The sequence below is a fragment of the Carassius auratus genome, unplaced genomic scaffold (assembly GCF_003368295.1).
Source record: "Carassius auratus strain Wakin unplaced genomic scaffold, ASM336829v1 scaf_tig00012937, whole genome shotgun sequence".
In the NCBI taxonomy this organism is placed as follows: domain Eukaryota; kingdom Metazoa; phylum Chordata; class Actinopteri; order Cypriniformes; family Cyprinidae; genus Carassius; species Carassius auratus.
The window spans coordinates 20,017-35,000 of NW_020524347.1; the positions used below are offsets into that span (position 1 = coordinate 20,017).

At 42.2% G+C, this 14,984-nt stretch overlaps 2 protein-coding genes across 2 annotated transcripts in view; both read right to left on the reverse strand.

Annotated features, from left to right (window-relative positions):
- Positions 1 to 5,092: 5,092 nt before the first annotated feature.
- Positions 5,093 to 11,584, reverse strand: LOC113073826 (hsp90 co-chaperone Cdc37-like). Its single transcript, XM_026246574.1, has 8 exons — positions 11,296 to 11,584; positions 8,553 to 8,834; positions 8,379 to 8,481; positions 7,713 to 7,828; positions 7,445 to 7,567; positions 7,146 to 7,328; positions 5,607 to 5,678; positions 5,093 to 5,475 (listed from the first exon to the last, which is right to left on the reverse strand). The coding sequence occupies exons 1-8, from the start codon at positions 11,401 to 11,403 to the stop codon at positions 5,350 to 5,352; spliced, it is 1,113 nt and encodes a 370-aa protein (XP_026102359.1). The 5' UTR covers positions 11,404 to 11,584; the 3' UTR covers positions 5,093 to 5,349.
- A 2,861-nt stretch (positions 11,585 to 14,445) lies between these two features.
- The window catches only part of LOC113073827 (ly6/PLAUR domain-containing protein 1-like), a 12,337-nt gene continuing 11,798 nt past the window's right edge, over positions 14,446 to 14,984 (reverse strand). Inside the window, exon 4 of the mRNA XM_026246577.1 lies at positions 14,446 to 14,984. This exon is cut by the window's right edge and continues 689 nt beyond it. The gene's annotated coding sequence lies outside the window, so the exon portion shown is untranslated.

Sequence of the window (14,984 nt, forward strand, 5' to 3'; positions counted from 1 at the left end):
CCACCGGTCACAATTGTGACCGAACATAAAACATGATTTTCCCCAAAAAATTCCCCAAACAATTATTGATTATTTAAAAGGGTTACTAATGACACATCATTTGGATTTTGTCATATCTGGGGAAAATAATAATCATGCAAACTGCTGGCTCACATTTGTGCAGAAAGAATAAGGTTATGTTTAAAACACAGGTCCGCTGCTGGTCAGATGTGTGTTCCTCAAATACGATGAAGGAAATAAACACCTATAGGGGTGAACATAGAACTTTAATCAAATAAACAACTATATTAATGAAATGTATTATTTACAAACTACAATTGTAGCTCTCAACATTTACCTGTGGCTATAACTTTATTATGATCTAATTTAGTCTCAAGCATTCAGAAATCATGCAAAAGGAAACTAAGCAGTTTTACTTTGATAAAACCATGGTTTATTTTTGTAAGGGTTGTGATATGCACCTTTTTTTGTTGAAGAAATTATAAAGCCTGTGCCATCTATAGCAAAAAGGTATATTTATATAAAAAGGTATATATTATAATTATTTGAATGAAATGTTTGGTCAGTATCCTAAACAAGGATTTGATCGTCCTGTAAGAGTAACAGCAGAAATCACATGGCATTTGTAATAACATGTACATAACATTGTTTATTCTGTATTTGCCTACATTATGTATTTTAACAGTGTTATTATTAACCAATCATTATTGCCTCATTGTTTTTTATATAATACATTTTAAGTCATTTTAAAGGCTATTGATGGCTTAGGTCTGTTTTTATAGCAACAACAACAACAACATATTACAGTATATTAATACTTCATGGTAAATTATTATTTGAAGTAACAAAACCATGGTTAATTTACAGTTACCATCGCTACAAGAACAGTGATTTGTGCTGTTATTGTTAAAACCATGGGTCATTTTCACAGGAATGTGCCTGAAAGTGATAAACGGGCCTCGTTTTTATCTAAATGATTTATAATTGATTTTAATATATATTAAAAATGTATAAGGTGTGCATTGTAGCTGACACCTAAATGAACACATTATAATTGTTTATGACTGCAGTGAAACATGATTTTGAAGTTTTGTTTTATAGAAAAATCATTTTAAAAGATTTTCATTTTGTATAAATTGTATCTTAATTTTGATCAATGTTTTATCAATCAGTTGCCCGTATTTAATAAATAAGAAGCAAATATTTAACAATGTAATGAGGGAGGGCAATGAAACTCAGCGTGTGCCTTACAGATTTGAGAAATATAGGCTATATATTACAGAAAGATTGAAATGTCTTCTTTTAAATGAAAATATTCAAACCAAATAAATAAACTACTCTCTGATGTAATATGAAATGTGCATTTCTCTCTGGTGTTCATGGTGAGTCCGCATCGTCAACTTCATCTCAGCAGCGACACAGAAAACACAAGTTTATTACTAAACTATTAAATGTCTCCTTGCATATTTAGACACATTCATAATTGTTACTTTAACCGGTTCTCCGTGGCAAGCTTTATGTGTGCGGTCATAACGCTTATTATCCTGTAGGCTATAGTCTATTTACTTCATTGAATTAATATAAAGGGGCGATTTGTCCACAAATGTCTTAAATGAACAACTACTAGTCGACTAGAAAAAAATAAAATAAAAATCAGTGTATGGCAGCCAATATTGCACATGTATTTGATTGATTTGATCCATCAGTCCAGTGTGTGTCGAGCGAGATTCAGAAGTGCTCTGATCAGATCCTGTCTGAACCTGACACAGACAGACTACACTACTTTAGTACAAATCATGAGCTAATGGACGAGTTTGTATCATTCTTAACAAAATTAGAATATATTAAGTTTTTTTTGTTTTTAGTTTTTTTTTTGCCTAGTTCCTCCGTCTATGGCCCAATGACGCCGGATGAGCATTTACTGCTTTTAGAAATGCGGGTCAGGAACAACATTTTATTTTTCTTTCTTCGCGGTCTGAGTTGCAGTCGGGTTAGATGAAAACATCGGTCTGGTGCAGGTTATTAATACACCTAACCTGGCATCACTGATATGTTTTATATACTCTATGATAGAGACAGAGAGAGAGAGTTACATAATATTTTAAGTGGATCATAAAAATGAACAGAAGTTAAACTCAAGAACATGTATTGTTTAGGTTTTAGGACTTTGATGAAAAGTTTTGATCCACTTCAAATGTTGACTAGTTTATATATATATAGCTGAAAACTGGAGAACCTCATCAATAATTAAAAACCCAGTTATTTCTTCTCCAGCAGCAGCGAGGCGTTGCTGGTTTGGTTGATGTTTCCAGCATGATCTGGTCATTACTGTGATAATACCGTGATAATACCGTGATAATACTCTGATAATACCGTGATAATACTCTGATAATACCGTGATAATACCGTGATAATACTCTGATAATACAGTGATAATACTCTGATAATACCGTGATAATACGTGATAATACGGTGATAATACCGTGATAATACCGTGATAATACTCTGATAATACGTGATAATACTCTGATAATACTGTTATAATACCGTGATAATACAGTGATAATACAGTGATAATACTCTGATAATACCGTTATAATACCGTGATAATACTCTGATAATACCGTGATAATACTCTGATAATACTGTGATAATACCGTGATAATACAGTGATAATACAGTGATAATACGTGATAATACTCTGATAATACTGTTATAATACCGTGATAATACAGTGATAATACAGTGATAATACTCTGATAATACCGTTATAATACCGTGATAATACTCTGATAATACGGTGATAATACGGTGATAATACTCTGATAATACCGTTATAATACCGTGATAATACTCTGATAATACGGTGATAATACAGTGATAATACTCTGATAATACGGTAATAATACTCTGATAAAACTCTGATAATACCGTTATAATACCGTGATAATACTCTGATAATACGGTGATAATACAGTGATAATACTCTGATAATACCGTGATAATACTCTGATAATACTGTGATAATACTGTGATAATACCGTGATAATACAGTGATAATACTCTGATAATACAGTGATAATACCGTGATAATACCATGATAATACTCTGATAATACCGTGATAATATTGTTATCAAGCGGTTATCAAGCCTCTTATTAAGAAACCAAAACTAGATCCTAGTGTACTGGCAAATTATAGGCCTATTTCAAATCTTCCATTTATGTCTAAAATTTTAGAGAAAGTTGTGTCTGCTCAATTGAGCACCTTCCTGCATAAAAATGATCTGTATGAAGAATTTCAGTCAGGTTTTAGGCCCCACCATAGCACAGAAACTGCACTTGTTAAAATTACAAATGACCTGCTCCTTGCGTCAGACCAAGGCTGCATCTCATTTCTAGTCTTACTTGATCTTAGTGCTGCGTTCGACACCATAGATCATGACATACTCATAGATCGATTACAAAACTATACAGGTATTCAAGGGCAGGCTCTAAGATGGTTTAGATCCTACCGGTCCGATCGCTACCATTTTGTTTACTTAAATGGGGAGTCATCTCATTTATCATCAGTAAAATATGGAGTGCCACAAGGATCCGTCCTAGGTCCCCTTCTATTTTCAATATATATGTTGCCCCTTGGTAATATTATTAGAAAATACGGAATTAGCTTCCACTGTTATGCTGATGATACTCAGCTGTATATCTCAACGAGACCAGATGAAACTTCCCAATTATCTAAGCTAACAGAGTGTGTTAAAAATGTAAAAGATTGGATGACACACAATTTTCTCCAATTAAATTCGGATAAGACAGAGATACTAATTATTGGACCAAAAAACACTACACAGAATCTTGTAGATTACAATCTGCAACTAGACGGATGTACTGTTACTTCCTCTACAGTCAGAAATCTGGGTGTTATATTAGACAGCAACTTGTCTTTTGAAAATCATATTTCCAATGTTACAAAAACTGCATTCTTCCATCTTAGAAACATTGCCAAGCTACGAAACATGTTATCTGTTTCTGATGCAGAAAAGCTAGTTCATGCATTCATGACCTCTAGACTGGACTATTGTAATGCACTTCTAGGTGGTTGTCCTGCTTCGTCAATAAACAAGCTACAGGTCGTCCAAAATACAGCAGATAGAGTCCTTACCAGGTCAAGAAAATATGATCATATTACCCCAATTTTACAGTCTCTGCACTGGCTACCTATTAAGTTCCCTATCAGTTACAAATTATCATAACTTACCTATAAGGCCCTAAATGGTTTAGCTCCTGCGTACCTAACTAGCCTTCTACCACGTTACAACCCATCACGCACCCTAAGGTCACAAAACGCTGGACTTTTGGTCGTTCCTAGGATAGCAAAGTCCACTAAAGGAGGTAGAGCCTTCTCACATTTGGCTCCCAAACTCTGGAATAGCCTTCCTGATAATGTTCGGGGTTCAGACACACTCTCTCTGTTTAAATCTAGATTAAAAACACATCTCTTTCGCCAAGCATTCGAATAATGTATCTTTTTAATTGTGACTGCAGTTGCATCTGATCAAATGTGCATTTTTATTCATTACCTTGGGTTAAACTAATTTTACTTTGATGGATCAGCAGCTATGCTAATGATGTCTGTATTTTGTTTCTATGTTTCGCCACGGGTAACTAGGATTTAAACAAGCTCCAGTCTGGATCCAGAACACCTGAGAAGAGACGATGCTGACCCTCAGAGGACCCCAGATGATGCTAACCCTGAATCAACAAACAGAACTAACAATTATTGCTAAATGTGTGACTGAATCATATAATAACTTAATTAATAATATTGATAGTTCATCGTCTAGCTGACTACGTCTTGTATTATTATTATTATTTTTTCTAAAATCCTGTCAAATGTGCACAAACTACTAGCTACTACTAAATATTGTAGAAACATAATTTTCTGTAAAGTTGCTTTGTAACGATTTATTTTGTAAAAAGCGCTATACAAATAAACTTGAATTGAATTGAATTGTGATAATACCGTGATAATACCGTGATAATACTGTGATAATGACTGCTGCAGCTTCACACAGACACATGTTCCCATCAGACTCAGATTTCCCATCAGCCCACTGCTTTATTCTGGATCAGACTGAACAGACAGCACTGACAGAGCAGAGTATGAACAGAAAGAGAGCAGCATCCATCAGCTCATCTGAGTGTGTCTGTAATACTGCAGTTCTTCATTCACCTGTGAGTAACAGCCAATCAAACCCTAAACACACGCCTGCTTCAGATGAGGGGAACACACAGTGATTAGCACTTAATCATCATGACAGCTCTGGAGCGGGTGCGGACGGGGTCAGGGGTCACTGCTCCTCTTTCTTCACCTCCTCATACAGCGGCTCTTCCTCTTTCTCTCCCTCGTCATCTGCTCGAGCGTTCGGGACCCACAGCCCCGAGTCAATGCAGCGCTTCATGTGATGTTTGGCCTCCTGTAAGAGACGAAGGGGATCAGACTCACTCACACACACATACACACACAAAGAGACACACACACACACACACACACACAGAGACACACACACACACACACAGAGACACACACACACACACACACACTGACCGTCGGGTCCATCCTGCTGATGGCGTCCTGCAGCATCTGAATGTCTTTATCATCGAAGCACTTCTGCATCTCCTGCAGGGATGAAGGAAGAACCAAGCATCAGCGCTCTGACTGTGTGTGTGTGTGTGTGTGTGTGTGTGAGAGAGTGTGTGTCTGTGTGAGAGTGTGTGAGAGTGTGTGAGTGTGTGTGTCTGTGTGAGAGAGTGTGTGTCTGTGTGAGAGTGTGTGAGTGTGTGTGTGTGTGTGTGTGAGAGAGTGTGTGTCTGTGTGAGAGTGTGTGAGAGTGTGTGAGTGTGTGTGTCCGTGTGAGAGTGTGTGTGTCTGTGTGAGAGTGTGTGTGTCTGTGTGAAAGTGTGTGTGTCTGTGTATGTCTGTGTGAGAGTGTATGTGTGAGAGTGTGTGTGTGTCTGTGTGTGAGTGTCTGTGTGTGAGTGTCTGTGTGAGAGTGTCTGTGTGAGAGTGTGTGTGTGTCTGTGTGAGAGTGTGTGTGTCTGTGTGAGAGTGTGTGTGTCTGTGTGAAAGTGTGTGTGTCTGTGTGAGAGTGTATGTGTGAGAGTGTGTGTGTGAGTGTCTGTGTGTGTGTCTGTGTGAGAGTGTGTGTGTGTCTGTGTGAGAGTGTGTGAGTGTGTGAGAGTGTGTGTGTCTGTGTGAGAGTGTGTGAGTGTGTGAGAGTGTGTGTGTCTGTGTGAGAGTGTGTGTGTCTGTGTGAGAGTGTGTGTGTGAGTGTCTGTGTGAGAGTGTGTGTGTGAGAGTGTGTGTGTGTCTGTGTGAGAGTGTGTGAGTGTGTGTGTGTGTGTGTTCTTGTTTTTGTATCATATCAGGACACAACTCTGTATAATGACATGGGTATGACACAGGTATTACAAGGAGAGGGTTCTTATGAGCACATAACCCATGCCCCCATTTTTCAAAACGCTTTTAAATCTATGGGATGAACACACTTTACACAAAAACAAACATGTGTGTGTGTGTGTGTGTGTGTGTGTGAGTGAGAGTGTGTGTGTGTGTGTCTCTGTGTGTCAGTGTGTGTGTGTGTGTGTGTGAGAGTGTGTGTGTGAGAGTGTGTGTGTGTGAGTGTGTGTGTGTGAGTGTGTGTGTGAGTGTGTGTGTCTCTGTGTGTGTCTCTGTGTGTGTGTGTGTGTCTGTGAGTGTGTCTCTCTCTGTGTGTCTCTGTGAGTGTGTGTGTGTCTCTGTGTGTGTGTCTCTCTGTGTGTGTGTGTGTGTGTGTGTGTCTCTGTGAGTGTGTCTCTGTGAGTGTGTCTCTGTGAGTGTGTCTGTCTCTGTGTGTGTGTGAGTATGTGTGTGTGTGTGTGTGAGTCTCTGTGAGTGTGTCTCTGTGTGTGTCTCTGTCTCTCTGTGTGTGTGAGTGTGTGTGTCTCTGTGAGTGTGTCTCTCTGTGTGTGTCTCTCTGTGTGTGTCTCTCTGTGTGTGTGTGTGTGTGTGTCTCTGTGAGTGTGTCTCTCTGTGTGTGTGTGTGTGTCTCTGTGAGTGTGTCTCTCTGTGTGTGTCTCTGTGTGTGTCTCTGTGAGTGTGTCTCACCGGGGGCAGTGTCTCGTACACCTCCACTGGGTCCAGTCCGCCGGGTCCCAGTCTCTTCTGTCGCTCCTCCTCCTCGTACTCTTTCAAGGCTTTCTCGATGCGGATCTTGGCTCGACCGCGCACTCGCTCCTTGAAGGACTCCAGCTCGTCGTTGAAGGCGTCCTGATACTGCTGGTCTGCGGTCTGGACACAACACTGATGTGACTGATGTGCTCTAGTCTGACATCAACACCAGCATGTTTCTGTCGCTCTAATCAGAATCTCCTTCGATACACACTTGATGTGAGAAACACACACACCTTGATTTTGGCGAAGAACTGGCGGAAGCAGCCGCGAGGATCCACCTTCAGACTCTTGGAGAGCTCCAGGATGAACTGCATCACGATGGTCTGATGGGCCACCTGCTCCATGAGAGCGTGTTTCTGACACACACACACACACATGGGTCAGTCACAGAGAACAGCGAATGAAACACACACACACATACACACAAACACACATACACACACGGGTCAGTCACAGAGAACAGCGAATGAACCACACACACACACACACACACAGCGTTACCTCCTCCACCTCCAGATCGATGCACATGATGACCAGATAATTTGCCGTTTCCTCACAGACCAGGTAAGGATTGTCAGACAGATACTTCTGAGAGTCATCCCAGCGCCGCAGCATCCCTGCACACACACACACACACACACACACACACACACACCGTGAACACACACCGGAGCAGTGGGCAGCTCTCTATGCTGCGGCACCCAGGGAATTATTTTAAGATAGTTATATAAAAATAAATCACATTAAAATAGAGTATTTTCAGGGTATTTGACTGGGGTTCAAGGTGACAGTAGATGAGACGTTCAGAGTAGAGACCGAACAGAAGGAGCGCTGAGAGTCAATACACCTGCACAGACCGAGCTTGAGAGAGAGAACCTGACGCTCCGGTTCCAGCTCTGGATACAGCAGACTCATTACTCATGGATCTGTGATGCTTTGTTCAGTCATGCTGCTAAGATGCAAAGTACACTGGAGTTGAAGAAAAAAAGAAACAACCAGTGTCTGTGCTCCCTCCTGAGTGCAGTGCCTGCTTCTGTCAGTGTATTTCCTGTGCACTCATTGCTAACATGCAGAATCAGCTGAAAAACAGCTGACGTCATGTGACTAGAGCCAGACTGAAGCGGACCGTCGGCTACAACACGCGTGACACACTGAAGAGCAGCTCACCGAAGTGTTTGATCTGCTTCTCATATTTCTCCACAAAAGTTTTGTGTTTCTCCTCCTTCTCCTCCTCCGTCTCCTCCTTCTCCGGCTTGACGTTGACCACACTCTGAAAGACAGACAGCAGAGCGTCAGTCGCGTGTCTCTGGAGCACTAGCGTGTGCTGGAGGCGTGACGCACCTTACTGAAGCCCTCCTTGCTGAGCGTGTCCACGTTCCAGGGCATCTTCTTCTCCTCGGTGCGATGCTCCTGCATCTTCTTCTCCCACGACCTCTCCTGCTTCTTCAGCTGCTTCTCCTCCTCCTGAGCTTTGGTCAGATCAGCTTTAGCCTCCGGTGTGGACGCTGAGGAGAGCTCCTGAACACGCCGCTGTGCCTCCGCTAGCTTCCTGCGGCTCTCTGCCAGACTCTTCTCCAGCTCCTCTCCCTTCTTCATGAAGGCCTCCATCCGCTCCACACGAGCCTGAGACGAGAGAGACACACCTGACCATCACAAACACACACACACACACACACACACACCTGACCATCACACACACACACACACACACACACACACACACACACACACACCTGACCATCACACACACACACACACACACACCTGACCATCACACACACACACACACACACACACACCTGACCATCACACACACACACACACACACACACCTGACCATCACACACACACACACACACACACACACCTGACCATCACACACACACACACACACACACACACACACACACACACCTGACCATCACACACACACACACACACACCTGACCATCACACACACACACACACACACCTGACCATCACAAACACACACACACACACCTGACCATCACAAACACACACACACACCTGACCATCACAAACACACACACACACCTGACCATCACACACACACCTGACCATCACAAACACACACACACACACCTGACCATCACAAACACACACACACACCTGACCATCACACACACACACCTGACCATCACACACATACACCTGACCATCACACACACACACCTGACCATCACACACACACACACACACACACCTGACCATCACACACACACACACACCTGACCATCACACACACACACACACCTGACCATCACACACACACACACACACCTGACCATCACAAACACACACCTCTGACCATCAAACACACACACCTGACCATCACACACACACACACACACACACACCTGACCATCACACACACACACACACACACACACACCTGGCCATCACAAACACACACACACACCTGGCCATCACACACACTTGACCATCACACACACACACACACACACACACACACCTGACATCACACACACACACACCTGACCATCACACACACACACACACACCTGACCATCACACACACACCTGATCTAACATTCACACACTCTTGCATTTTTGGTTCATGTGGACCATACTGGTAATTTCATAAAACATAGTGTGTGTGTGTACCTGGTGTCTCCAGCGGAAGAGACTCGGTGTGTGTGTGTGTGTGTACCTGGTTTCTCCAGCGGAAGAGACTCGGTGTGTGTGTACCTGGTGTCTCCAGCGGAACAGACTCGGTGTGTGTGTGTGTGTGTGTGTGTGTGTGTACCTGGTGTCTCCAGCGGAACAGACTCAGTGTGTGTGTGTGTGTGTACCTGGTGTCTCCAGCGGAACAGACTCGGTGTGTGTGTGTGTGTACCTGGTGTCTCCAGCGGAACAGACTCGGTGTGTGTGTGTGTGTGTGTGTGTGTACCTGGTGTCTCCAGCGGAACAGACTCGGTGTGTGTGTGTGTGTGTGTACCTGGTGTCCCCAGCGGAACAGACTCGGTGTGTGTGTGTGTGTGTGTACCTGGTGTCCCCAGCGGAACAGACTCGGTGTGTGTGTGTGTGTGTACCTGGTGTCTCCAGCGGAACAGACTCGGTGTGTGTGTGTGTGTGTGTGTGTACCTGGTGTCTCCAGCGGAACAGACTCGGTGTGTGTGTGTGTGTGTGTACCTGGTGTCTCCAGCGGAACAGACTCGGTGTGTGTGTGTGTGTGTGTGTACCTGGTGTCTCCAGCGGAACAGACTCGGTGTGTGTGTGTGTGTGTGTGTGTACCTGGTGTCTCCAGCGGAACAGACTCGGTGTGTGTGTGTGTGTGTGTGTACCTGGTGTCTCCAGCGGAACAGACTCGGTGTGTGTGTGTGTGTGTGTACCTGGTGTCTCCAGCGGAACAGACTCGGTGTGTGTGTGTGTGTACCTGGTGTCTCCAGCGGAACAGACTCGGTGTGTGTGTGTGTGTGTGTACCTGGTGTCTCCAGCGGAACAGACTCGGTGTGTGTGTGTGTGTGTGTGTGTGTGTACCTGGTGTCTCCAGCGGAACAGACTCGGTGTGTGTGTGTGTGTACCTGGTGTCTCCAGCGGAACAGACTCGGTGTGTGTGTGTGTGTACCTGGTGTCTCCAGCGGAACAGACTCGGTATGTTTGTGTGTGTGTGTGTGTGTGTACCTGGTGTCTCCAGCGGAACAGACTCGGTGTGTGTGTGTGTGTGTACCTGGTGTCTCCAGCGGAACAGACTCGGTATGTTTGTGTGTGTGTGTGTGTGTGTACCTGGTGTCTCCAGCGGAACAGACTCGGTGTGTGTGTGTGTGTGTGTGTGTACCTGGTGTCTCCAGCGGAACAGACTCGGTGTGTGTGTGTACCTGGTGTCTCCAGCGGAACAGACTCGGTGTGTGTGTGTGTGTGTGTGTGTGTGTGTGTGTACCTGGTGTCTCCAGCGGAACAGACTCAGTGTGTGTGTGTGTGTGTGTACCTGGTGTCTCCAGCGGAACAGACTCAGTGTGTGTGTGTGTGTGTGTGTGTGTACCTGGTGTCTCCAGCGGAACAGACTCGGTATGTTTGTGTGTGTGTGTGTGTGTGTGTGTACCTGGTGTCTCCAGCGGAACAGACTCGGTGTGTCGATGTTTGGGTGAGTATCATCTTCATCATCAGAAACCTCGATATGATCCCAAACACTGTAATCGATGGTCGTCATGACGGTCACTTATGCGTCTGCTCCGTTATAAAGCTGCGTAAAATCGCTGTTTTTACTTTTATTATTATTATTATTATTATTATTATTACAAGGCCTTTGTTATATTCCTGTGTTTTCGTGCCTCGCGCACAGCCGCTCTTTCTGGAACTCTCCTTCACTTCCGCCCACAGTGACGTCATCGCCGAGTGCCGTGAACTAGCGTACGTCACTGTCTGGAGCCGAACTCAAGCCTGTCCCGTTATTATTATTATTATTATTATTGTTATTATTATTATTATTTATCACCTTAAGGTGAACAAATTGCGGAATGGCATTCGTTTTTGACCTGTTCAGATGCAGGTTCTGACCCAAACTCACGAGTTACTCGAACTAAACCTAAACAAAACCAGAAACTGACCTGTCTTGGAAATCCTGTGAGTTTCTTTCTGTATCAGAAGAGAAATGACAGCAGTCTTGTGGCTCAGAGGTCGAGCGTTGTGTGTTCATTTCCTCAGACTGAATGTTTTTCTATCAGATTGAACACCAAACTAGAGGTTATGTGTAAAATGTGAAATATTTTCTGAAGATTACAAAATAAATGTAATGTAAACGTTGAAAATGATTTCCTGAATACACAGCTGTTAGTGGAAAGATCTCAGAGTTGAATGAGAGAGGAGTATTTTATATCGACTGAAGAAAACTATTACTTAGAGTTAATTAGCAATGATGGGTCTTAATTTGGGGTTTTAATCACACACTATTTTATTGATCTATTTTTATTTATTTTTAATTTATATAGCGCTTTTAACAATATAGATTGTAACAAAGCAACTGAGCCGCATTAAATAGGAAAACAGTGTAAAAGCAAAGTAAAACAAACAGGGCAGTTCATCATTAATTCAGTGATGTCATCATCAGCTCAGTTCAGTTTAAACAGTGTCTGTGTAATCAAGTAGAGATGTAGTGATTAACTGGTTTCACAATTAACCTTGCTTTAAATCATCACGGATAATTAATCGTAAAGACTTCGATGCAGAGTGATTCTGTCACAGAGAACAGAACTGTTGCAAGTTGCACAAAACTAAAACAAAGTTAGACTAGCAGTGCACGATCTTAAAATACTGTGCTGATCAGAGAAACAGAGGCTACTACACACACTAAATTAACTGTGACAGAGGAACCAAATAGCCAAGCTTTACAGGTGCTGGTCATATAATTAGAATATCATCAAAAAGTTGATTTATTCACTAATTCCATTCAAAAAGTGAAACTTGTATATTATATTCATTCATTACACACAGACTGATATATTTCAAATATTTATTTATTTTATGATGATTATAACTGACAACTAAGGAAAATCCCAAATTCAGTATCTCAGAAAATTAGAATATTTTGAAAAGGTTCAAGACACAGGTGAAGACACCTGGTGCCACACTCTAATCAGCTAATTAACTCAAAACACCTGCAAAGGTTTTAAATGGTCTCTCAGTCTAGTTCTGTAGGCTACACAATCATGGGGAAGACTGCTGACCTGACAGTTGTCCAAAAGATGACCATTGACACCTTGCACAAGGAGGGCAAGACACAAAACGTCATTGTAAAAGAGGCTGGCTGTTCACAGAGCTCTGTGTCCAAACACATTAATAGAGAGGCGAAGGGAAGGAAAAGATGTGGAAGAAACAAGTGTACAAGCAATAGTGATAACCGCACCCTGGAGAGGATTGTGAAACAAAACCCATTCAAAAATGTGGGGGAGATTCACAAAGAGTGGACTGCAGCTGGAGTCAGTGCTTCAAGAACCACTACACAGAGACGTATGCAAGAGATGGGTTTCAGCTTTGCATTCCTTGTGTCAAGCCACTCTTGAACAACAGACAGCGTCAGAAGTGTCTTGCTTCAGAAAGGACTGGACTGCTGCTGAGTGCTCCACAGTTATGTTCTCTGATGAAAGTAAATCAGGGTCCCAGAGTCTGGAGGAAGAGAGGAGAGGCACACAATCCACGTTGCTTGAGGTCCAGTGTAAAGTTTCCACAGTCAGTGATGGTTTGTGGTGCCATGTCATCTGCTGGTGTTGGGTCACTGTGTTTTCTGAGGTCAAAGGTCAACACAGCCGTATACCAGGAAGTTTTAGAGCACTTCATGCTTCCTGCTGCTGACCAACTTTATGGAGATGCAGATTTCATTTCCCAACAGGACTTGACACCTGCACACAGTGCCAAAGCTTCCAGTATCTGGTTTAAGGATCATGGTATCCCTGTTCTTAATTGGCCAGCACACTCGCCTGACCTTAACCCCATAGACAATCTATGGTGTATTGTGAAGAGGAAGATGTGAAATGCCAGACCCAAGAATGCAGAAGAGCTGAAGGCCACTATCAGAGACACCTGGTCTCTCATAACACCTGAGCAGTGCCACAGACTGATCCACTCCACGCCACACCGCACTGCTGCAGTCATTCAGACAAAAGAGACACAACTAAGTATTGAGTGCTGTACATAATCATACTTCTCATTTTCATACTAGATTTCTAAAAATCCTTTCTTTGTATTGGTCTGAAGTTATATTCTAATTTTCTGAGATACTGAATTTGGGATTTTCCTTAGTTGTCAGTTATAATCATCAAAATTAAAAGAAATAAACATTTGAAATATATCAGTCTGTGTGTAATGAATGAATATAATATACAAGATTCACTTTTTGAATGGAATTAGTGAAATAAATAAACTTTTTAATAATATTCTAATTATATGACCAGCACCTGTATTTTACCTGAGAAATGACTTTAGAGTATTTTGGTTAAACCAAGGTGTATTTAAATATTACAAGCTCCAGGTTTTCATCCAAAATATCTTAAAATGTGTTTTGAAGATCTTTTATGGGTTCGGAACGACATGGAGGTAAATTAATAATGTTAACATTTTCATTTTGGGCTGGAGTAACCCTTTAAGTTATTTCAGATCTACAATAGACACATCTTGGTCTTAAAGGAACACTCCACTTTATTTATTTTTATTTTTTTTATTTTTATTAAATAGTCTTATTTTCCATCTCCCCTAGAGTTAAACAGTTTAGCATTTCTGAATCTATTCAGCTGATCCGCGGGTCTTTTAGCTTAGCGTACCATGAGTTCAGCAGGCGCAGTGATATTACACAGCACCTGAAGATAGTTCCAGCTAGTTTGTGTAGTTGCAGAGATGCTGGGGAGGGACTATGTTCAGGCTCCGTGATATCTGCTGAACTCATGGTACAGCAGCACTGCTCCTGGATTATTACGCCTGAACGAGAGTATAGTTCATAGCCATATCAGCCTAGAAAAATGCACCTTTTCATTTCATATCCATCTTAGTACACGATGTAACTACAGAAAAGACAGAATTTTAAATAGGAAAAATATAGAAACTCTTTGGTCATTTTGAGCGAGATGCTTAACAGTTTAATCAGTTTCAATTATTTATGCTAAGCTAAGCTAAAGTGCTACCGTCAGACACAGAGATCAACTGAATGGATTCAAAAACAGTGAAATTCAACTGGGGAGAGATGGAAAATTTTTCAAAAAAGTGAAATGTTCCTTTAAGACATTTTTGCTGGAAAGCAGACAA